At 41.7% G+C, this 25,190-nt stretch overlaps 4 protein-coding genes across 4 annotated transcripts; all 4 read left to right on the forward strand.

Moving 5' to 3' along the window:
- The first annotated feature begins 463 nt into the window (after nucleotides 1-463).
- Nucleotides 464-5,199, forward strand: LOC143126134 (myeloid-associated differentiation marker homolog). Its single transcript, XM_076288041.1, has 2 exons — nucleotides 464-591; nucleotides 2,372-5,199. Exon 2 carries the CDS (start codon nucleotides 2,504-2,506, stop codon nucleotides 3,947-3,949), a length of 1,446 nt encoding a protein of 481 aa, XP_076144156.1. The 5' UTR covers nucleotides 464-591; nucleotides 2,372-2,503; the 3' UTR covers nucleotides 3,950-5,199.
- Nucleotides 5,200-12,102: 6,903 nt separating this feature from the next.
- Nucleotides 12,103-14,767, forward strand: LOC143126064 (myeloid-associated differentiation marker homolog). The gene is made up of 3 exons (XM_076287984.1): nucleotides 12,103-12,138; nucleotides 12,504-12,531; nucleotides 13,881-14,767. The coding sequence occupies exons 1-3, from the start codon at nucleotides 12,103-12,105 to the stop codon at nucleotides 14,765-14,767; spliced, it is 951 nt and encodes a 316-aa protein (XP_076144099.1).
- Nucleotides 14,768-17,525: 2,758 nt separating this feature from the next.
- Nucleotides 17,526-24,654, forward strand: LOC143125388 (myeloid-associated differentiation marker homolog). The gene is made up of 2 exons (XM_076286795.1): nucleotides 17,526-17,618; nucleotides 22,905-24,654. The coding sequence occupies exon 2, from the start codon at nucleotides 23,038-23,040 to the stop codon at nucleotides 23,956-23,958; it is 921 nt and encodes a 306-aa protein (XP_076142910.1). The 5' UTR covers nucleotides 17,526-17,618; nucleotides 22,905-23,037; the 3' UTR covers nucleotides 23,959-24,654.
- On the forward strand, nucleotides 17,627-22,909 carry LOC143125387 (uncharacterized). Its single transcript, XM_076286794.1, has 2 exons — nucleotides 17,627-17,812; nucleotides 18,751-22,909. Exon 2 carries the CDS (start codon nucleotides 18,886-18,888, stop codon nucleotides 20,653-20,655), a length of 1,770 nt encoding a protein of 589 aa, XP_076142909.1. The 5' UTR covers nucleotides 17,627-17,812; nucleotides 18,751-18,885; the 3' UTR covers nucleotides 20,656-22,909.
- Nucleotides 24,655-25,190: the final 536 nt, after the last annotated feature.

The raw sequence follows: 25,190 nt of genomic DNA on the forward strand, positions 1-25,190 counted from the left end.
AGTTATTTTAATAACACTCAAGGTTGTGTTTGTGTTTATGAATGATTGACTGTGATATGTGTTGTCTTGTTTGTGTAGTTCTACGTTGTTTGTGTTTCCTTGCTGGAGAAATAAACATCAGTGTTGAGAACCTGACCTCGGGTTTGTGATTAAGGGCGGCATATCAAATGTACGCTGTTCAACTGGTAGTTAAAACATGTGATTTGTGACTAAGGGCGGCATATCAAATGTACGCTGTTCAACTGGTAGTTAAAACATGTGATTTGTGACTAAGGGCGGCATATCAAAATGTACACTGTTCAACTGGTAGTTAAAACACGTCGAGGAGACTGGAGTGTATTTTGACACTGCCGATACCATAGCCTCTGACAAGGCTGCTGCGGTTTGCTCTGCAAAGTGCTGTGTAGTGGGAGGTACTCTGTTCTCTGCTCACCTCTTCTCATAAAGTAGGCTTGTGGTTTTTGCATCCACCAGAACATCCTGTTTTGGCCTCATAATAATTTGCTTTAAACCTTCATTAATTGATAGCTTCCTGCATCTCTACATCTTCTTCATAACCATATAAGGAATTCACAAAAAAAATAATTGCAGGTAGGCTGACTATTTTACATTAATCCATTTCTACATCAAGCTTTGTCCTTTGCCTAAAGCCAAATAGGCCGAGAGAGCAGTGCCCAGTGTACGATAGGCTGAGAAATAACTAAGTCTACCTTATTCCTTTCAGTTTTGCTTTTCTCAAAGTTAAACATAGACCTTTGTTTCAACATAAGTGGTCGTGCTCTCAACATTGTGAATTCACTATTTACACTGAAACAAACATTTTGCTTCTTTATCAAGGTTTTATGCATGCAGTCCTGGTTTTATGTAGCCTACATTATTACTGAAAAAAACTTTGAAATTGAACATGTCCTGGGTTTATGCTGTGTGAGATGTAAGACAAATGTGTTCATTCTCTGTATTGAAACAAACAAAAGTGTATTATTGAAACATTAAGCCATGCTAAGTTTTTTCTCTTATGTCTGTCAATGGAGAGGATATGCTTAGATGACAACTAGGCTACTCTTTGAAAGTGTATTCATGACAACAGATGTCAAAGGAAATCAGTGGTGAACGAAGTACACAAATCCTGTACTTGAGTGAAAGTAGAGATACACATGGTTAAATGTTACTCCAGTAAAAGTAAAAGTCCTCCTTTTACATTTCCACTTGAGTGGAAGTACAAAAGTACTCGCCTTCAAATGTACTTAAGTATCGAAAGTAAAAGTCCTGAAATGTATTATGAATAATACAGTTGCATTTACTATTGTTGAAATGATTCGGCACAGACATAGGTATTCATTGAGCCTTTCTCCTCCATTCAAGGACAAAATCAGCTAATGATTGTTGTATGTAGAAAGAACTTAAAAGAACTAAAAACTAATGTGATATCTTATCTTAGATACTTCAAAGTAACCACATTTTTCTTTGTTGAATGCTTTACACTTTCGGACCAAATCAAGATGTTCCCTTTTGTGTTTGATAGTGTCAGATTGCCGGTCATTGTCTATCATTTGCTCGATGGCGTCAAGAGGCCAGTTATGGTAACATCAATATAAGTATAAGTATATATACTCTTTTGATCCCGTAAGGGAAATTTGGTCTTTGGATTTATCCTAATCCGTGAATTAGTGAAACACACTCAACACACAGTGAACACAGTGAGGTGAAGCAGACACTAATCCCGACGCAGTGAGCTGCCTGCTACAGCTGAGCTCGGGGAGCAGTGAGGAGTTTTTCCAAAAGGAACTTCAGCTGTACTTCAGCTGTCACACAATGTAGTGGAGTAAAAAGTAAGATATTTGGCCTAGAAATGTACTGGAGTAAAAGTAAAAGGTTTAACAAAATTGAAATACTCAAGTAAAGTACAGATACATGAAAAAGCGACTTAAGTACAGTAATTGTACCACCACTGGAGGAAATTGGGGGCAGCCGTGGCCCACTGGTTAGCACTCCGGACCTGTAACCGGCACGACCAGTGGGAACGGCTGAAGTGCCCTTGAGCAAGGCACCTAACCTCTCACTGCGCCGCTGTTGTAGCAGGCAGCTCACTGCACCGGGATTAGTGTGTGCTTCACCTCACTGTGTGTTCACTGTGTGCTGAGTGTGTTTCACTAATTCATGGATTGGGATAAATGCAGAGACCAAATTTCCCTAACGGGATCAAAAGAGTAAACTTATACTTAAATAGTAGACAAGTAAAAATAACATGATTCATGTTAACAGAATATAAATGAAAACATTTGGTACCGCTGTAACACTAATGCTACAATGACAAGTTACATGTCTTTATGCACCATATCTATAACTATCTCCTCATGCTCTGTCTATCTAGAAAGTTCTGGGCAGAGCAGAGGACTATACGGGACCTTCCATGTACTGTGAGCCATTGTGTGCTGTCAGACTGTGGTTGTGATTCACACCTCACCCTTCCTGTTTCTAGAGGCACTACCCGCTCCACTTCACCATGGCGCAAACTCAAGTGGTCCTAAATATCCAAGATTTCTACTGTCCCATATGTCTGGAACTGCTTGAAGACCCAACAACGATCCCCTGTGGGCACAGCTACTGTCAGAGCTGCCTGCAGGAATACTGGGTCGGAAATAATGACTCGGAGACAGTCATATGTCCCCAGTGTAGAGAATCCTTCACACCCATGCCCCTTCTAGGAAAAAACATACTACTGGCTGAGACAGTGGACAGACTAAGAATAACATGCTGCTCTACTTCACCTGCTATTGCTGCCTCTGCTAACACGGCTACAAATGTTCGACAACAACGTGCCCCCGTCTCTACAGCTACAAATGTTCGACAACAACGTGCCTCTGTTTCCACTGCTACAAATGTTCAACAACAATGTACCTCTGCTTCCACTGCTACAAATGTTCGACCACAACGTGCCTCTGCTTCCACTGCTACAAGTGTTCGACAACAACGTGCCCCTGTCTCTACAGCTACAAATGCTCGACCACAACGTGCCTCTGCCTTCCCTGCTGCAAATGTTCAATCACAACATGCCCCTGCCTTCTCTGCTATCAGTGTTCAATGGCCACGTGTGCTGGCGATGTTGTTTGCCTGTGTGGCCTTTAGCGTGGCAATTAAGGGCGCACGGGTGCATTACTACGGGCTGGGCATTTTGTGCATTTTCCTCTGGGGATTTAGCTCCATTGGCACACTGCTGGTGCTACTGGTGGAGCTATGCACACACCGCTTTTGGAAGAACTTCCCCATCACCTACGCCTGCTTTGCCTCCCTCCTCTGCCTCTCCGCATCCATCACCTTTGCACTGCATTTTGTGAAAGACGTCTTCATGCATGGTGTGTCCTACAACTACCGTGTTGTCTCACTGGTCTTCTCCTGCTTTGCCACCATTGCCTACGTAATGGAGGTAATCATCAGAAAGGTACGGGCAAACACGGACAGGGAGGCTGGTTACATGACCACAGTGCCTGGTCTGCTAAAGGTCTGTGAAACGTTTGTGGCCGGCATCATCTTTGTGTTCATCAGCGACCCCAACGCCTATAAGAGTCACGCGGCCATCAAGTGGTGCATGGCTGTCTATTGCATCTGCTTCATCCTGTCCAGCATGTTCATCATCCTGTGCTTTAGGAATGGCTCTGACTTCCTGAGCCCCACCCCCACCTGCTGCTTGTCCTTCTACGCCTTGTTAGCCGTCATTATGTATCTGACAGCCACCATCATCTGGCCCATCTATAAGTTTGACAAGCTGCATGGGGGAAGCCCCTCTAGGCCCAGTCAGTGCAGCAGCAGCAACCCAGACCTTTGCCCATTTGACAAGCTGATCGTTGTGGCTGTGCTAACCGGTGTGAACTTTATACTATACCTGGCTGATTTGATATTCTCTCTCAGGCGGTGTCTCTGTCAGATCGACTCATGGGACTTGCCGACATGATGTAGAATATCATCATTATGTAGGCCTCCTATTACATTGCTCAGTCCCTCCAGGATTTTGCGGGCCTTTTTTGAGATTGTTGCCGCCTAAAAGCCTGATTTCGGGCCAACTTTTCTAAAATAATTGCAATGGAAGTTGCTGAATTAATTGAGGGCAACTAAGGGTAGTAAGACCAAAATAACATTGATCATCTTGATATTCTTATTAAACATAATAATAAAAGTAAAGGATTACAAAAAATAAAAGTACTTTATTTGTAGCTAAATGAAGAAATGTTTTGGCTGGGGTAGGCTAATTCACAAAGCAATATAACAGTCCAAAAAAGACAGCTACCACCAAAAAGATGGCATCATGTCATATTTTTCAATACATTCATATATTTTTGAATTCATATTAAGTTCATATATTTTTAATAATTCATATTCTGTGACCTGCATAATTACTAATAACCAACTATTTAATGATTTCAGTATTTTATATTGATTTTTAAACTATTATGCTAGACTTTTCTTTAATGTCATTACATTGTATTGGTGGTGTGTAGGTCTAATTGTGTGCCTGTCACTGGACGTGAGAGTAGCCAATTATGATCGCCGACAGTAGCCTAATTGTGTCAACGATTCCCGGGACACTGAATGACTGGGGTACACAGAACCATTGTTTTTAGTTTAGTTTCCGTTTAGTTTCCTTTCCCAACTGCTCAAATGGCTCACTCTTTTGACCTGTTTTTACTTTATTTAACTTACCACTTACTTTATTTATTTATTTTTATTTCACTTATTTATTGCTTTTAACTTTGTTTGAATTTTTGTTTTCCTGTTTACTCTATTTTACTCCATTCTATTTTCCTATATTATATATATATTTAATTTTATCGATCTAATCTTTGTTGAAATTGTACTACTTCTTAATTCTACTCATGTAATATTGTTTTTCTTCTTACTTATTTTATACATTACGTTAGTCAGACCTGTGTAACCCTGGGCCCGTTTCTATGTTTTAACTGTTTTGCCCAACCCCTCTTTTGCCATGTAAAGCACTTTGGGTCAACTCCTGTTGTTTTTAAATGACTTGACTTGATCCTAATAAACTCTTTTCACTGACGGAATGGCACAATGAACTATACTAAAACTCTTACTAAATCTCCCATTACATCCAGCAACTGAATAAGGACATTTACCACCCAGATCTAAATAAGATTTTTTTTTAAGCCAAACAAAAGTGATATGTTCTTTCATGCTCAAATTCTTCAGAACTTACAGATGTGTCCGCAGATGGATTGTACTTTCTTACATTCATTTCAATCAGTTCTGCTTATCAAACAAGAATGACCCGCAACATTCCTCTTTTCAGTCCCATTTCATAGGACCCAAGGCCAAACACATAATACCATTGAAAATGAATGAACAGTTTGCAGTTGGTCTGAACTTGAACTTCCAACAACTCAAATTGAGAGGCTAGCAAGAAAGCTAAAACCCGGGGGGGGGGTTGATCAAATTTACCCAGATCACAGATTTACCCGTTCACCCTGTTACGAGTTGATGAACCACTGAAACGATTTTGGAAACATTATTTTAAGGTACAAAAAACTCTTTGGTGTTGCTTTAAATTAGCCCTGAATTTAGCCCCAAACCCTTAATTTGTAAAACAGGCCCTTAATTTGAAATGCTATTTTAAGGTGTGAGTGTGAACCCCTTAATCTTACATTTAAGATGTCAGGCCAGGGTTTCCCTTTATTTGTAGTGATTAAAGGGGGTAGGCCTAATTAAGAAATATTTATATCATAATTTTATTTAAGGTGTAAATTCAGGAATTCCTTTATTAAGGAGGGAAATAAAGGGAAATTCAAAAAAGGAAGGGGTAAATTCAGTAGACTTTTCTTCTTAATCAACCTTAATCTATGCACATTTGTACTTAAAAACTACTTAATTATAGAAGGGTTTTAAGGTAAAAAGTAAGGCATTTATAAGGGATGAAATTAGGGATTTTGTTTCGTAGTCTTTGTGTTGAAGTGACTGAACCATTCTAAGATCTGTCAGAAGGGTGTAAGATACCCTATCAGCACCTCTGCAATAATGTTGATAGGGCAAATGGCTGGTAGATGTAGCCCATAATCTTCACTGCCATGTGCATAACTTTCGATGAGCTGCAGTCTGATGACACAGCTAACTGATCTTTTATAAGTCGTTTATTAGAACATTGACTATCTTCCGCATGATTGCTAAGAGTCAGAGTCCCTCTTCGTCTTCAAGAAACTCTTGAAGACCCAACTCTTTCAAGAGTACCTCCTCTCCTTACACTTGTAACCAAAAATATACAGCGGAGCACTCTATAATCTTTGCCCCATCTTTGGAATTATGGTGCATCCCCATGCTTCCCCCTTTTTTTGATATTGTTCATACCAAGGCAGTTCAATGTATTTTATACATCAGTAGAAAGCGGTAAACATCAACAAATCACAACATTTAAAATAAAGTAAAAGTAATAAAATAATAAATAAATAGGCCTACATAAATAAGTACTGAAAAAAGAGAATAAAATAAAAGCCAAGATTAAAACAGATAAAGAAAATAATTCAAATAAATGTAATGAAATAATTAAGATTAAGGAAGGTAAGATGTATTTAAATAAATGATGAAAGTGATAGCATAGTTGGAAATATTCTAAATGTAAAATGATCATATTGACATGATATGAGGTGTCTCATCATTCAGCCTCCTGGGAGGCAGTACAGCATTACATTCAACTGCCTGTCATTTCTTGAAAAAGCCTTACTTATGCCCTTTTGGATGATTTTCTCTGTAGATTCTAGAGGGCATAGGGGTGGGTGAATTAGTTTATCTCTAAAGAGGTAAGGCATATGAGGGATGGATAAATATACATATCGGAATTTATTGTTAATATTTGAATATTTTTTACATTTGTATGCCTTACTAAACCAGAGCACTCAACTAGTTACCCAGCTGGAAGCATTTCAACGATTTTAACATTGAATGACTAATTTGTTGAAGGCCTCAAAAGGAAGGTCAAAGAACCCCCCCCCCCCCAATAAAGCTTTATTAAATTAATGTCTCTCCGCATCTTCTTCATGACCACATATGGAATTTGCAAAAAATCTTAAGCCATTTCCTCATCAACCTTTGTCCTTTCCCTAAATCCTAATGGGCAGAGAGAGCAGTGGCCAATGTAACATAGGCTGAGTTATAACTAGGCCTACCATATTCCGTTCAGTTTCACTTTTCTCATAGTATATGCCCGTGTTAAACCCATACATTTGTTTCAACATAAGATGTGGTTTTAAGAAAGGTAAATACTTATTTTCCCACAAACTTTTCATTCTTATCTTTTCTTTGTTGTAAATGACTTGGTCGGATCCATTTTGAGTTCACCATTTATACTGAACTAATCGTTTTGCTACTTTATCAGAGTTTAACACACTTTGAGATTGAACATGTCCTGTGCTTATGACATGCGAGATGCGAGACACATTCGGTGGTTATTCGTTTAAGTAAAACATTAAGCCATGGATTTTCCTATAACAATGCTTTACATGATATGACAACTAGGCTACTCTTTGAAGTGTATTTATGACAAGAGATGTCAGAGAGGAAATGATAGACAACTGGAAACACACTCTTCACAGTGACAGAATATAAGAAAACATTTTGTAGTGGTGTAACTACACTAATGCTACAATGATAAATTGGGGGCCACAGTCCGCAGTCGCATTGATTGCTCTTGTTCATTGTGTTTGTATTACATATACATTACATTACATTTCTGTATACACCGTTATCTTTAAAGCAGCCCTAAAGAGTTATTTTTCTTTTAAATTTATTTATTAATTTTTTTTAAAAGTATATTTTTTGGGGTTTTTATGCCTTTAATTAGATAGAATAGTGGAGATTGACAGGAAGTGAGTGGGAGAGAGAGTCGGGTGAGATCAGGAAAGGACCACGGGGCGGGAATTGAACCCGGGTCGGCGGTGTACGGTGCAGGTGCCCCAGCCAGTCGCACCACTGCTGGGGCCCTAAAGAGTTATTTTTTACTTAAAATAACGTTTCCAAAATCATTTTGATGGAACATAAACTTTTACTTTCGTGTATACGCAAGTATACTTGGCCTAGAAGCCTGATTTACATTTGATTTACAATAAAACGAACGGCACTTTTGCCGCACTCTGAGCGGGGTGGCATGGCTTGAATTAAATTCAGATGGGGTTCAGCTTGTTGGTCCAGCTGGAATTATGTTTACTTAACTGTCCAATGTTAGCCTGGCCTCAGCCTGCCTACGTACTTCCGCTCGATTTCTTTTCCCTACAGTACTCTGTCTGGAATAGGTTGATTTGCGCTCGTTTACTTCAGAGGTTGGGCAGCCGAACCAACCAGCGAACAGAGGGCGTCCCTGAGAGCGATTACGTTACCCAGGCATGGTGTTTCAATTACTACGTCTCCGCCCCCGAAGTAGACCGCTTGGAATACATCAACGTAGGGAGCGAAAAGGGCTTATACTTATGAAATCTTTGAGCAAATGTGAATAAAAGGCGCAAATAAGGTTGGTGTGAGTTATTTTAGCTCTTTTTAGCCTATTAACAGGAGTGTCACGAACGAAGTCACAGTGGAGTAGGATGTTATATCGTCAGCTATATATACACATATACAGTCATAGATTTTGTCACTTGAAATAGGCTACGAATGTACCCGAGTCAAACTTTAGTTTAGTAGGCTACATGGTCACGTCAAAATCGCTATTTTTCAAACACTAAGAAGGCTCGACATAACATGAAACTTTGATCGAAGCATCATCAGTGTCTCTACATATGAACTCGAGCATTGAGAACATTGTTCGTGTACACATAGTTTACTAAAAAGAAAGATTTTGGACAACTCACTCCTTGCAAGATGGCAGGATGGCAGTGAGCAGAAAAAACAAGTGAGTTGTTCAAAACCTCTCTTTTAGTAAACTCTGTGTACACCAACAATGTTCTCAATGCTCGAGTTCATGTGTAGAGACACTGATGATACTTCGATCAAAAGTTTCATGTTGTGTCGAGCCTTCGTAGTGTTTGAAAAATAGCGATTTTGACGCGATTGTATCAAAAAAGTAGTGGCCCTAGGATTCCCATTCAAAAGGTAATTTCACCCGAAAACGACAACGCATAGGCCTACAAGCTTAAAAGTGGCGCTTTGGACGTACTTATGCATTTATATGAAAGTTTGACTTGGGTACATTCACAAAACACTATATGATGCATTTTGGCAAGAGTTACACAGATGAAATGTGTGATAAGATGCACGCTTGTTTGTTATGGGCGTGATGCAGAGAAACTTCTCTGTATGACGAAACGCCGGTTGTTATGATTGGTTCAAAGGAACTCCAATGATTTTAAACCTCAAGCTGTGCCCTCCCACCCAGAAATAAACGTACGCCTATGGATCTAGGCCAGACTCTCTGCGAAGTCAGAGAGTCTGGTTTCCAGGCTAGTCCAATGTATGCTATCAACCTAATTTCCACTCAATTTCCCAACGTTGACAAAAAATTTGTCTGGTTGCTAACATTCCATGTTAGCTTCATTAGCTTACCAACTAGCTAACTTTATATTGTCAGTGTAACATAGACAAGTACACATTACACAGTGGCGATTGCTGCGCTTTGGAATAGGGGAAGCTCTGATAAAACTGGTAAATTATTAAATTAATATTATTAAGGTGCCATGTTGTTCTTTGAGGGCAAAAATTAACCCAAAACCCAGAATAGGCCAAACAGTAGGCTATAGAGTTGGCATGGCATCATGTAGCCTACACCGTAATATAGCGCTACCTAACTTAGCCTAAATACACAACTGAAACAAAAGCAAGTCACAAACTCTGTAACTCCACATTAAGGTTTTATTTACAGTATGCTATTTACAAAGACAAATAGAAACCGACTGCATTACTCCCAAATTATGAGAATTTGAGCTGCAACTTGCCTTGCCTCTCGACTTCACCTACGGTAGCAGCTACCGATCCACTTGCACTACACTTCATTTTGTCGTGTCGCATAGATGTCGCGCTGCCTCCCCACGTTCAGTCATGTGTGGGCGTTTTGTTTAAAATGTTGGTTACCAGCTCATACTCAGTTCGTTTTAACGTATCTTAAGTGTTTTTTTCACAAATGGACCACAATTTTAGGCATGTACTTAACAGTATACAACACATTAATAGCCTAAACAAACTGTGTAAGCCATTTGGAAATCTTGTTTTATTTAAACTACTCAATGCAATCTCAAATCCTCACCAGAAACACCAACAGTCAGTATATTCATCCAAATCCTAGTGTAACAGGGTGGTACATTCGAAGGGCCAAAGGGCCAATCACAGTAGCCTGACTACGCCACCCTGAGGCCTAATGCATCAGGGAATCTTTAAGAGATTGTACCTCTAAACCGAGACAGCGCTCACAGGTTCGAAAATTACACGGTAGAGACATGAAGTCCAGCAAAGCAAAAGATTTATTAATACACAGAGTTTGGGAAGTGGAGATCTGAGGGTGGCAGCTATGGAAGTCCACACAAATATCATGCAAACATCATAAAAGGTTCACCTGTTACACAGCAAAGGCACACAGCAAAGCTATAAGCAGCACATCAGAAACACCACACGTGTGCTTAGACTAGACCTCCCTCAGAGCCACCTCCCTACTAAATAAACATAAAAGTTACACAAACAAAAGGACAAGACAAGCAAAACAAAAACCAAACATAACAAATAACCAAAGCAAAACCAAGACAAGACAACAGCACGACCCATGTTACCCCACCAGCATGATTGTGCTGCCTAAAAGAACAGAACACAGAAGATTAAACAATGAAAACACCCCAATATACATAACAGAAAACCACAAATGTCTGTGGGGAGACAGCATACCTGACAGTAGCAGACAGGGGCTACACCAGTGGAGTCTACATTGCTACTGGCTGCTGCCCCTCTTAAGTAGCACTCCACTGGTGCCAGATTGATTAATTGCCTAAGCCCATGCCCCGCCCCCTTCATTAGCACTGGCAGGTGCTATTGGAAATAGCAGGCAGAGGTCTACCTGCTACACTAGTTTCGTTTGTTTTATGGACTACTAGGTGGTCGTGGAAGAGATTGTTAAAACATTATTTGTCTTGTAAGCGGAACCAAAGTTTCACAGGCACCGTTGTGGTAGAACAAAAGACCTACAACCTCGTCCTTTCATTGGAGAGTCGCCTCACGTTCGACGGATTCATTTGCATAAAGATGGGCTTCGCCCAGCTTTTTGACGCGCAACATATTTTCAAATGCAGTGCTGCCTTCCCGGAATGCTTTGCGGGCGCATTAAAGTCGCTTGACGTCACCCATAGGACTAGAGTGGAATGCGACACGACAAAATGAAGTGTCGTGCAAGTGGATCGGTACCGTAACGTTAACGCATCCCTTGAACTTGAACCACTTCCTGTCAGATTGCGACATATGCTGTCAATCAAAAAGAGTCCAGCCTCTATGACGGTTCCTCCAATCATCCAGGCCATCCCACTGTCCCATTCACTCCCAGAGACGCCGGGCTTCCCTGGAAATGACGATTTTGTGGCGCTTGTCCAATAAACGTGTAGCTTTTCTGCACTGAAATCAGCCCACTCTGTAAGTGCCATTGAAAGTCCAGTGAAGCCGAGCGTCTATGGGTTTTTTACATGTTTTTTTGATGGATCGTGTCATCACAGCAATGTATTACGGGTACGAAATCACGATAAATGACCGACAAAACCTTATTGCTGAACAAACTAGCCATGAAGATGAACATGTTTTCAGCATGTTCTAGTTGGAATAGTAGGCTAGAAGCTAATGTAATAGTCTTATTTGATGCGATTTTCTGTGATATTTTAGAGGAGGCTGAAATTCCCCTGTAGTCTTAGAGCAATCGCCTCTGACGTTACATGTGACTAGGTTACTTACTTACTATGTGGCTTTACTTACTATGTGACCTTAAAAATCATGTAAGAGGTATTTTTGAAAACCACGTCTTGTCGCATTTGTGGGACATAAGTGTCTATGTTATACATTAGTCAGGGAGTATAATGGATTTAAATTAGGGGGGAAATTCTTAAAAAGCATGAAAAAGGTATTTTGAAATCTAAGCCTTGTGGCATGTAGATGCAGGAGTTCAGAGCTCTCTTTCTGCTGGCTGCCGTCAGTGCATTCCCTCCATATCATCTCGGAGTTATGTTTATAGTGTGTACATTTATCACACTGTACAGTGGTAACAGACAACTGTACTTCTCAACTGTAGGGGGACCCCGAAAAGCAATTGCTCTTTAGTGCTGCTTTAACTGCCTATGTCAGCATATTACAAATGGTGAGACGAGCCTCCCCTGTGATGGTGGTGTGAGGGGGCAGCTGTCCTAATGTATCCTGAGGGGAAGCTCACATTCATCCAATTTGAAAAGCTGTGGTCTATATCAATTTCCTCATGCTCTGTCTCTCTAGAAAGTTCTGGACAAAGCAGAAGACTATACAGGACCTTCCTTGTGCTGTGAGCCATTGCACGCCATCAGACTGTGGTTGTGATTCACAACTCACCCCTCCTGCCTCCAATAGAGGCACTACCCACTCCAATTCACGATGGCGCAAAATCATGTAATCCTAAATATCCAAGATTTCAAGTGTTCCATATGTTGGGAACTGCTTAAAGACCCAATAACAACCCCTTGTGGGCACAGCTACTGTCAGAGCTGCCTGTGGGAATACTGGGTCGGAAATAATGACTCGGAGACAGTCAACTGTCCCCAGTGTAGAGAATCCTTCACACCCATACCCCTTCTAAGAAAAAACCTACTACTGGCTGAGACAGTGGACAGACTAAGAATAAAATGCTGCTCTACTTCACCTGCTATCAAGGGCACGGGAAGGGGGGTGCTGAGGGTGCTGCAGCACCCCCTGCTGGCAGGAGATAGATTTGTAAAAAATATTATATACATGTTTAAATAATTACTAATTCGCTGTCTGACATTATTTATATTTTTGTATGTGAAATGATGAGTCAAATAACAAAAAAGGGTTATGGATAGGTTCGAATATAGGCTACTAAAAATGAACAGTTATAGAGATCAACGTGAACGTGTCAGTTACTGTAAGAACCGTAGCGTGGTTTCAGCTAGGCCTATGTGATAGCGATCTACGGTTGATATAGGTCTACATATTATATGCGATTTGCACGTTCAACAAAGCATGGATAAGCTGAAAGAAACTTTAATTGTGTTTTACAGTTTTGCAAAATTAATAAATGTATAGCTAGTGAAATCATTTCACTATCCTAGTCGCTAAGATAGAAATTATTAGGACACTTGCTGTGGAGACGACGAACTTTAGGCTATTCAGAAATTATTTGCGAGATCATTGCAGCCTGATTATTAGCCTATATTTAAAGCCAAACATCTCTGGTGTGGTTTTGACGATCAGAAAAGTAATTTTCCTTAGCTATACTGAAATAGGCTAATTGATGTCAAGTGCGCTGTGGGGTTAGGGTGGGCGAGGTGGCTTCGGATTGCTGTCGCGGAACATTGGAATTTGTGGCTGCCCAGGACTTTTCTAAAACTTCTCTCTATCACCCGCACACCACGCTAAAACGACGTATTTAGCAGTCAAAATCCGAAACATGTCCAGGAGGGGAGAAATCGTCGGACATCCATTATTTTTGTTATTCAGCACCCCTGGTCAAAAATAGGTTCCCGCGCACCTGCCTGCTATTGCTGACTCTGCTTCCACGGCTACAAATGTTCGACCACAACGTGCCTCTGCTTCCACGGCTACAAATGTTCGACAACAACGGGCTTCTGACTCCACTACAACGAATGTTAGACAACAACGTGCCTCTGCCTTCCCTGCTACAAATGTTCAACCACAACATGCCTCTGCCTCCACTGCTATGAATGTTCTATGGCCACGTGTGCTGGCTATGTTGTTGGCAAGTGTGCCATTTTTTGTGGGCCTTCGTGGAATGGTGGAGGACCAGATGGTGGGAGTGTGGTGCATTTTAAGCTGGGGATTTAGCTTCTTTGGCACACTGCTGGTGCTACTGGTGGAGCTATTAGAGCTGCAGTCAATCATACCTGTCTTTTGGAAGAACTTCACCATCACCTTCGCCTGCGTTGCTTTCCTCCTCTGCCTCTCCGCATCCATCACCTTTGCCCTATACTTTGTAAAAGGTTTCTTCATGCATGGTGTGTCCTACAACTGCCGTGTGGTCTCACTGGTCTTCTCCTGCCTTGCCACCATCGCCTACGTAATGGAGGTGAACATCATCAAGGCACGGTCAGACACCAGGGACAGGGAGGCTGGTTACATGGCCACAAAGCTTGGTCTGCTGAAGGTCTGTGAAACTTTCGTGGCTGGCATCATCTTTGTGTTCATCAACGACCCCAACATCTATGAGAGTCACACAGCTATTACGTGGTGCGTGGCTGTCTATTGCATCTGCTTCATCCTGTCCAGCGTGGTCATCCTCCTGTCCATTGGGAATTGCTCTGACTGCCTGACCTCCCCCCCCACCTGCTGCTTGTCCTTCTACGCCTTGTTGGCCGTCATTATGTATCTGACAGCCACCATCATCTGGCCCATCTATAAGTTTGACAAGCTGCATGGGGGAAGCCCCTCTAGGCCCAGTCAGTGCAGCAGCAGCAACCCAAACCTTTGCCCATTTGACAAGCTGATAGTCGTGGCTGTGCTAACCGCGGTGAACTTTATACTTTACCTGGCTGATCTGATATACTCTGTCATACAGTTTAAGGAAGATGACCAAAACTCATATAGGCAATTATGACACTTCATAATTCTTCAACACTCTCAACACGCAAATGGGAGAATTCTCCCCTATGTGCATATCTTATCGCTACATTTGCACAGCATTTTGGGGGGGGAATTCTCCCATTCGCGCGTAAATCACGGGTAAGCTTTTTTTTTACGCACTTCAGTCCTACCATTACCGCCATTGACTTACGCACCCTTACACACATGGGAGAATTCCCCCCATTTTGAGAACAGACTGATGTAATAGTGTGTTAGCAATACGTGATTAACTGAATACCGTATTTGACACCACAGACTAATGGTAACAAGCACAATACTAGCAAGCCGCCTTGCTTGTGCTTAAGTTCCTTCTACTGGACTTATGTTATTCTGCTGAGTGAAAATCTGTGAGACAGTTGTTGAACCGTGTCCTGGGGGAAAACTAAAAACAAAATGTGACGCATGACAGCTCATCTGGATCCTTGTTCTTCACTGTATGTTTTTTACAAATCATGTAGCATATTTGTGCGGGAAAAAATCAAGTTTTGAGAATCCAGATATTGATGTTGATTAAAATTAACCTGGAGAGATAACCTGGGTGCTACCTGTTTTGCTACTTGGGAGGAGTGATTTGCATGCAACACCTAAAAAGCCCCGTTGTTACTTATTCTGCAAATTCCAAGTAGCAGTGCTACACGTGCTACACCTGAATGACAATACCGGTATAGTTCCAACATATGTTCATGCTTATAAAAACGTTGTTTCTCATTTTACATTGACTGGAGGAGTCTTGCGCTTGGGTCCTATCCTCGTAACCCTGACAATAACACGGTCCTATTTGCAACAAATAACCATGTTACCAAATGAAATAGTTTGCTGATCTTCACCTCTTTGTTGTTAGGCATCCTGCAAGATAATCAATCAAATCAGTGGATCTATGGGTGTGTCGTGCTAACAAATCCGTCTCGAATGCCTTATGCGTCAATTAGTGATGGGCAAATGAAGCTTTGGTGAACCACTAAACCACAGCAGTGTGAAGCTAGCAACACATCACATGAAAAAATCCAATATGGCTGCCACATGTAGATTTTTCAACATAAAAGTCCTTACCCAAACCAGTATATGAAACCAAAAATATTGGTTTGCTAAGGACTTTTATGTTGAAAAATGTATGTGTGGCGGCCATCTTTTTGCTTTTCAGCTAGTGTCGCTAGGTTCACACTGCTGTGGTTCAGTGGTTCACCAAAGCTTCATTTGCCCATCACTAGCGTCAATGTATATTATCGTGAGAAATTAATCATTTTATTATCCATTCAGCACAGGGGCCACAGCAGGGGCCAGGGTCAGAGTTACAGGGGCACTGGCCTCTGCACCCCCCCTTAGAACCGACCCTGTTAACAAGAATGCTAAAACTCATGGCGGGTTGGGGATCAAAATTACCCTGATCTGCCTCTGTGATTTCAGTACAGTTAGTGCTTTCTTAACGTTTATTATTTTCACACGCACTAAATGATTTCAGCTAAACTTACTAACTAGACCAAAGAGCAGATACTGTTCTGTAGTGCTGTATCAAAGCATATTTATAGAAAGTTCACTGGAAGTAAGAAGTGAAGTAGGAAAAGGTGCACAAGCAAAAGGGATGACCTTTGGGGGGACTTGGGGGGAGCTTCACAAGGAGTGGACAGAGGCTGGGGTCAGTGCATCAAGAGCCACTACACACAGATGTGTCCAGGAAATGCGCTACAAGTGTTGCATTCCCAGTGTCAAGCCACTCTTGAACCAGAGACAGCGCAAGAAGCTACTTACCTGGGCAAAGGATAGAACTGGACCGTTGCTCAGTGGTCCAAGGTCCTCTTCTCAGATGAGAGCAAATTTTGCATTTCATTCAGTCTACACATTGCGCCCCTTCCCCCGCCAAAAGTTGACATGTGAATACGTTGTGCCAACCATGTGCTATGTTGTGAAGACATCATGCCAACCATGTGCTATGTTTTGAATACATCATGCCAATCATGTGTTGTGATCTCGCAGTTGGAGCAAGGTTGGTGTGTTGTGATTCGTGAAGCCTTGCGCACGCACAGTTCTGTGCGAAATAGATGCCCGATAAGTGCCCAAAAAGCATTACAATATGGCCGCAAAGGACGTTGGCTTCACTCACTACATTTTGCCCATCACTGCTTAGAATGCCCCACCCCACCCTAACATGAATGAATGTAGATACTGAGAATATATGTTAGGCCTATCTATATATTTTATAACTGAGAACTTGGTGATGACTTTCAGAAGATCATCAGTATAATGTACATGTTTTAACTGCACATGGAAACTTGACCTGACTGCACATCTAAACTTTTGTTCATAGAGCATATGCTGACAGTTTTTGTGTATGCAACTGTGTAATTGACATCAATGATGAGGCCTGTGTTCACTCTTCATTAAAGCCTGATCTCTGTTCAGCATTCTTTCCACAAACTCCATTTCCCCCTCAATTTAAAAAAAGACCTGTACGCTGTTCAATTGGTTCAGTCATAACATCTGGAGGAGACTTTATTTTGATACTGTTGTGAAAGGCTGCTGTGGTGTGTTCTGCAAAGAGTACTGGGAGGTAACTCTGTGCGGGTCTTGTCAGTTGACACTTTCTTTTTTTTTTGCATCCGTCAGAACATCCTGTTTTGTTTTTAACCTCATAGCATAACATCTACCCAGCAACATCTTACAAGAATGTACTGATTGGATGATGGAATTCAGATACTGTCTTATTTTCAAAGAGTAACTGATTTACTCTGGGCGGGGCTTGTGGAAGTCTCTTCTAGCAAGCTGTATTACATCAATGTCTGCATCTTCTTCATAACCACGCATGGAATTTGCAATACAATCCATTACAGGTCGGTTGACTATATTAAGCCATTTCCTCATCAACCTTGTCCTTTGCCTAAAGCTTAATGGGCGGAGAGAGCAGTGGCTAATGTAAACATAGGTTGAGGTATAGGCTTACCATATTCCTTTCAGTTTCACTTTTCTCATAGTATATGCCTGTGTTAAACCCAGACATGTGGTGGTTGTGGTGGTTTTAAGAAAGGTAAATACTTATTTTTCCCCAAACTTTTCATTCTTATCTTTCCTTTGTTGTAAATGACTTGGTCGGATCCATTTTGAGTTCACCATTTACTGAACTAATCGTTTTGCTACTTTATCAGGGCTTAACACACTTTGAGATCGAACGTGTCCTGTGTTTATGACCTGTGAGATGCAAGACACACCCGGTGATAGCCTATTTGTTTAAGTAAAACATAAACCATGCAAGCTTTTTTTTCTTATAATGTATGTCAAGGGAAAGGAAATGCTTTACATGGGATGACAACTAGGCCAGCATTTCTCAAACTATGGGCCACCAGTCCGCAACATGGACACTGCTGGTCCGCGGAGCCGCGGAGTGAGATTATGCAACAAACCTTTCTGCAATCAGGAGGAAATACTTGCTAATTTGGTGTAATCAAACATAGAGGCTTACAATAAAGTGGTGGTATGAGCGTTGTGTCAATGCATGTGTGTGATGTGTCTATGTTACACCTTATATTAGTCTGATTAGATAATATTTTTGCACACTGTGACAAAAGCATGAAAAGGGTATTTTAAATCCAAGCCTTGTGGCATGTAAACTAACTTTACTGCAGAATACTGTAGATGCAGGAATTCAGAGCTCTCTTTCTGCTGACTGACGTCAATGCATTCCCACCATATCATCTCGGAGTTATGTTTATAGTGTGTACATTTATCACAATGTACAGTGGTAACAGATAATTGTACTTCTCAACTGTAGGGGGACCCCGAAAAGCAATTGCTCTTTAGTGCTGCTTTAACTGCCTATGTCAGCATATTTCAAATGGTGAGACGAGCCTCCCCTGTGATGGTGGTGTGAGGGGGCAGCTGTCCTAATGTATCCTGAGGGGAAGCTCACATTCATCCAATTTGAAAAGCTGTGGTCTATATCAATTTCCTCATGCTCTGTCTCTCTAGAAAGTTCTGGACAAAGCAGAAGACTATACAGGACCTTCCTTGTGCTGTGAGCCATTGCACGCCATCAGACTGTGGTTGTGATTCACAACTTACCCCTCCTGCTTCCAATAGAGGCACTACTCACTCCAATTCACTATGGCGCAAAATCATGTACTCCTAAATATCCAAGATTTCAAGTGTCCCATATGTCTGGACCTGCTTGAAGACCCAATAACAATCCCTTGTGGGCACAATTACTGTCAGGGCTGCATTTGGGAATACCGGGTCATAAATAATGACTTGGAGACAGTCAACTGTCCCCAGTGCAGAAAGTCCTTCACATCCATACCCTTTCTGGGAAAAAACATACTACTGGCTGAGACAGTGGACAGACTAAGAATAACATGCTGCTCTACTTCACCTGCTATTGCTGCCTCTGCTTCCACGGCTACAAATGTTCGACCACAACGTGCCTCTGCTTCCACGGCTACAAATGTTCGACAACAACGTGCCTCTGCTTCCACTGCTACAAATGTTCGACCACAACGTGCCTCTGCTTCCACGGCTACAAATGTTCGACAACAACGTGCTTCTGACTCCACTACAACGAATGTTCGACAACAACGTGCCTCTGCTTCCACTGCTACAAATGTTCGACCACAACGTGCCTCTGCTTCCACGGCTACAAATGTTCGACAACAACGTGCTTCTGACTCCACTACATCGAATGTTCGACAACAACGTGCCTCTGCTTCCACTGCTACAAATGTTCGACCACAACGTGCCTCTGCTTCCACGGCTACAAATGTTCGACAACAACGTGCTTCTGACGCCACTACAACGAATGTTCAACAACAACGTGCCTCTGCTTCTAATCATACAAATGTTCGACAACAACGTGCCTCTGCTTCTACTGCTACAAATGTTCAACAACAACGTGCCTCTGTTTCCACGGCTACAAATGTTCAACAACAACGTGCCTCTGCTTCCACTGCTACAAATGTTCAACAGCAATGTGCCTCTGCCTCCACTGCTATGAATGTTCTATGGCCACGTGTGCTGGCTATGTTGTTGGCCTGCGTGGCCTTTAGTGTGGCACTTCATGGTGGAATGGTGGAGGACCAGTTGGTGGGCATGTGGTGCCTTTTCTGCTGGGAATTTAGCTTCATTGGGACACTGCTGTTGCTACTGGCGGAGCCATGCATGCTGCAGTCAGGCACATCTGTCTTTTGGAAGAACTTCACCATCACCTTCGCCTGCTTTGCCTCCCTCCTCTGCCTCTCCGCATCCATCGACTTTGCACTGCATTTTGTTAAAGGCTTCTTCATGCATGGTGTGTCCTACAACTACCGTGTTGTCTCACTGGTCTTCTCCTGCTTTGCCACCATCGCCTACGTAATGGAGGTGAACATCATCAAGGCACAGTCAGACACTGACAGGAACAGGCCAACTGGTTATATGACCACAGTGCCTGGTCTGCTGAAAGTCTGTGAAACGTTTGTGGCCGGCATCATCTTTGTGTTCATCAGCGACCCCAACGCCTATGAGAGTCACACGGCCATCAAGTGGTGCATGGCTGTCTATTGCATCTGCTTCATCCTGTCCAGCATGGTCATCATCCTGTGCTTTATGAATGGCTCTGACTTCCTGATCTCCCCCCTCATCTGCTTCCTGTCCTTGTTGGCCGTCATTATGTATCTGACAGCCACCATCATCTGGCCCATCTATAAGTTTGACAAGCTGCATGGGGGAAGCCCCTCTAGGCCCAGTCAGTGCAGCAGCAGCAACCCAAACCTTTGCCCATTTGACAAGCTGATAGTTGTGGCTGTGCTAACCGGCATGAACTTTATACTTTACCTGGCTGATTTGATATTCTCTGTCATACAGTTTAAGGAGGATGACCAATACATATATCTACAATTATGACACTTACCAGTGTAGCCTATATCGGTATCGGCCATTGTTTTCCCCCGATATTTGTTTAAATGTACACTCTTGTGTTTATGGCAGTTTGATTTCACTTAAACTAAATTATATCATTCTGTCTTTATATAGATTAATTAGTGATTGATATACCTCATAACTAAGTATCATTAGTTCACTGAGACTCCAGGTTAGCAACATAACCCCATAAACTTCCTGAAGACCCACCTCTTCTGAGAGCACCTCCTCTCCTAGCACTGCTAAAGAACTGGACCCATAGAAGTATAATTCTACATATATAACTGGAGAGTGAGGAAGTACTGCCCCTATTCATATAATTGGCCCATTCGCATAATCGACATATCGTCATGCAGAGAAATTCCTCTGCACCACGCCCCTTAGGTCAGGGAAAGCAGCTCCATAGGTTCCATTTACTGTAATACAAGTGGTCTGCTTTCCTGGAAAAGGGTGCAGCAGGGACGTGTAGCAAATTCAAAGTTCCCGGGTGTGCCGGTGCTGCGTATACTAGGCATACGCTAGGCAATTGCCAAAATTTGGAAAGTTTGAAATTGCCGCAGCATTCTTTTTCAAAATGGTCTTTCATGGGCCTGGTGTCCCGCACCTAATTAATTATGTTCCACGTTATGAAGATGAAGATAATGGAGGTACAACGGTATGTCATTGCAGATTGGATATTCTCACAGAGGGAAGAAAAAGACTGTGAAGTTCGGGAATGTTCATCATCTTTGGCCATATAGTTGCAAGTTTATTTAATTGATTTGCTAATGGAATAACATTTTGGGGATGGTGGTGCAGAAGTTTGCCCCATATGTCTTGAAGTCCAATGATGTGATGTTCAACAAAACAATCACCTCCAAGAGAGACTCTACCTACCTAGGAGGCATCATCCAGCACAGGGGGAGCCTGTAGGGCTTAGGCTACACTTGACAGTAATCGCAAATTCAAACCACTGCCATGTGACTTTTTGTTTTTCATATCTGAATTTTACCTTGCTGAACCAGAGGCAGGGTTTAACGATTTTTAACATTGAACATCAAACTCAAGGAAGGTCAAAATGTTTACAGGTTGTAATGCCATAGAATGGGAACAGAAAAACATATATATATGAGAACAAATGTTGATGCTGAGAATAGGCCTAGATAAGGATCTTTGTTTGAATCGTTGTTAATAGAACACCTTATGCTGACGGTTTCTGTAACAGTGTAATTTACATTAATTGTGAGGCCTGTGTCCACTCTTCATCAAAGCCTGATCTCTGTGCAGCATTCTTTCCACAACAGCCATCTCTCTCTCAAGTAAAAAAACAAACAAATATAAGCTGTTCAATTGGTGAAATCATAACATCTGGATGGGACCGACTGACTGTGATATTTGTTTTCAGCCTCAAAGCTTCATCCACCTAGCAACATGAACTGACTTGATGGAATTCAGATATTGTGTTGATGTCATGTTGTACAACAGTTACTGATTTACTGTGGGTGGGGCTCTTCACCCTTGCTCTAACCTACATTTGTGAAAGTTTCCCCTTGCAAGCTCTATCAAATTAATTGATTACCTACATCTTCTTCATAACCACATATGTGTGACCTGCAGCTAATATGCAAGAATTGTATTAAGACACACAGGAAACAAGTTGAAGCTCATACGATAGAAACATTTTATTTATTCAAGCAGTTTAGAAAAGCCGTCTCTAGAACGAGACTAATAAAAATATCAAAGTTTATTCATTCTCTTTCTCTACCAGTTCAATGTATGAATACTATTAAAATGGATAAATGCATTTAGAGAGAGAAGGCAATGATGACACTAATTTGGCAGGGCACTCAACATATGCTTCAGGTTCACAATCTCTACAGAGCCTCCAGAAAAAGGCCAATCAGGAATACCTCACAGAGATAGTTACACACACCAAAAAGTAAAGAAAGTAGTGTGAATCACAGCAAAATTGTCATTGTCAGTTCACCATTTAGTCTGAAACAGTGGTTTTATAGCCTATATTGTTACTTAAAACACTTTGAGATTGAGTCCTGTAGGGGAAACACACATTAACGGAATAAAACATATGGGAAGAAAACCTTTTGTAGGTGTAATGACACTGACACTACAATGGCAAGTTGGGGGCCAAAGTCTGCAGTCTCTTAACTGCTCTTGTTCATTCTGTGATTGTATTACTTGCCTTTGTACACCTTTATCTATAACTATGTCATTTCCCCCACGCCCTGTCTCTCTAGAAAGTTCTGGACAAAGCAGAGGACTATACAGGACCTTCCCTCTGCTGTGTGCCAAATAACTGGCCCCCAGCTGATTTACCTGCTGCTGTTGCCACCTCTGCCTACAACAAGCTGCTACAAATATTTGACAACAATGTGCTTCTGCCTCCATTGCTATATGAATGTTCTATGGCCACGTGTGCTGGCTATGTTGTTGGCCTGCGTGGCCTTTAGTGTGGCACTTCATGGCGCACCGGTGAAGGACCAGTTGGTGGAAGAGTGGTGCCTTTTCAGCTGGGGATTTAGCTTCATTGGCACACTGCTGGTGCTACTGGTGGAGCTATGTGAGCTGCAGTCAATCGTACCTGTCTCTTGGAAGAACTTCCCCATCACCTTTGCCTGCTTTGCCTCCCTCCTCTGCCTCTCCGCATCAATCGACTTTGCACTGCATTTTGTTAAAGGTTTCTTCATGCATGGTGTGTCCTACAACTACCGTGTGGTCTCACTGGTCTTCTCCTGCCTTGCCACCATCGCCTACGTAATGGAGGTGAGCATCATCAAGGCACGGTCAGACACCAGGGACAGGGAGGCTGGTTTCATGGCCACAAAGCCTGGTCTGCTGAAGGTCTGTGAAACTTTTGTGGCCGGCGTCATCTTTGTGTTCATCAGCGACCCCAACATCTATGAGAGTCACGCAGCTATTAAATGGTGCATGGCTGTCTATTGCGTCTGCTTCATCCTGTCCAGCATGGTCATCATCCTGTCCATTGGGAATTGCTTTGACTGCCTGACCTTTCCCCTCACCTGCTTTCTGTCCTTCAACACTTTGTTGGCCGTCATTATGTATCTGACAGCCACCATCATCTGGCCCATCTATAAGTTTGACAAGCTGCATGGGGGAAGCCCCTCTAGGCCCAGTCAGTGCAGCAGCAGCAACCCAAACCTTTGCCCATTTGACAAGCTGATCGTCGTCGCTGTGCTAACCGCTGTGAACTTTATACTTTACCTGGCTGATCTGATATACTCTGTCATACAGTTTAAGGAAGATGATCAAAACTCATATAGCCAATTATGACACTTATCAGTGTCAAGCAGTTTGTAGAGGTGACCAATACCTATATGTTCCATTTTGGCATTTATCAGTCTACCACACACACACTCAAAACGTTATGTCCATATCATATCACTACATTTGCACAGCATTTTGAGAACAGGCTGAAGTAGTAGTGTGTTAGCAATATGTGATGAAGAACTGAAGATTTCACTGACTAATGACAACAAGCACAGTACTAGCAAGCCATCTTGTTTGTGCTCGAAGTTACTTCTACTGGATATAATTATTATTTTATGCTGCTGAGTGAAAATCTGTGAGACAGTTGTTGAACTGTGTGTCCTAAGGGAACACTAAAAACAAAATGTGACACATGACTGGTTTATTGTTCCTCACTGCTTGTTTGTAAAAATGATGTAGCATAACCGTGAAAAAAAAAACTCTTTTGAGAATCCAGATATTGATGTTGATTAACATTAGCCTGGAAAGATAACCTGGCTGCTACCTGGTTGGTGACAAATTATGTTTTTGCTACTTTTGCATGCAACACCTGAAAAGCCCCGTTGTTACTTATTCTGTAAATTCCAAGTAGCAGTGCTACATCTGAATAGACAAGTGCTATTTCAAGAAAAAGTCCTTGTATATGGGTCTAGAGTTCGTCTGAAGAAGGGTGATTACCAGAAACGTCACGGAAAAATAAAAACAAGTGGGAGCAGAAAACCCTGGTTGAAGCGGACTTTTTCTCATGTATGAACAACACATCAACTAAAGCATTAGGTGTGATGGGTATATCATTATGATTTATAATTTCTTAAGCATGATCATCATGATTACATGAATTTTAGGATAATTGCTCATACATTCATCATGTATGTGGCCCCTCAAATAAAGTAGTGAATAATGACATGTGTTTAGAGAACTCCAAAGTTATGTTCAAATCAGAATTTGAGCAGTGATGACCACATTTTTGGCAGAAAAATAAAGTCATGATCATGGTTAATACATCATAATTCATAATGATGTGCCCACCGTACCTAATACTTTAGTAATGTGTTCATGTATGAGGTCTACTATGAACTATGTAAACTACTATGTGAACTACTATGAACTCAGTAAATTCCTAATGATTAATTAGATATTAATGAATGAAGTAATACATAAATCATGAATTAATTAAAGTACCCTTACCGTAAAGTCTTACCGAAATGGGTAAAGGCCTATGTAACTTACTCCGAGACTACATACATTACCAACCC

This window comes from Alosa pseudoharengus, unplaced genomic scaffold (genome assembly GCF_046254945.1).
Source record: "Alosa pseudoharengus isolate Yale_2024_CS ecotype anadromous, Long Island Sound unplaced genomic scaffold, YU_APseudo_1.1 YU_APseudo_1.1_scf_16, whole genome shotgun sequence".
Lineage (NCBI taxonomy): Eukaryota > Metazoa > Chordata > Actinopteri > Clupeiformes > Clupeidae > Alosa > Alosa pseudoharengus.

Excerpts from the sequence above, each read along its gene's own strand:
- LOC143126134 (XM_076288041.1), top strand. The coding sequence starts at position 2,504 with ATGGCGCAAACTCAAGTGGTCCTAAATATCCAAGATTTCTACTGTCCC.
- LOC143126064 (XM_076287984.1), top strand. The coding sequence starts at position 12,103 with ATGCAGGAGTTCAGAGCTCTCTTTCTGCTGGCTGCC. Across the intron at positions 12,139-12,503 it reads CTCTCTTTCTGCTGGCTGCC|ACTGTGGTTGTGATTCACAA; the intron begins GTCAGTGCATTC and ends GCACGCCATCAG. Across the intron at positions 12,532-13,880 it reads TGTGATTCACAACTCACCCC|TTCTATGGCCACGTGTGCTG; the intron begins TCCTGCCTCCAA and ends CTGCTATGAATG.
- LOC143125387 (XM_076286794.1), top strand. The coding sequence starts at position 18,886 with ATGGCGCAAAATCATGTACTCCTAAATATCCAAGATTTCAAGTGTCCC.
- LOC143125388 (XM_076286795.1), top strand. The coding sequence starts at position 23,038 with ATGTGCTTCTGCCTCCATTGCTATATGAATGTTCTATGGCCACGTGTG.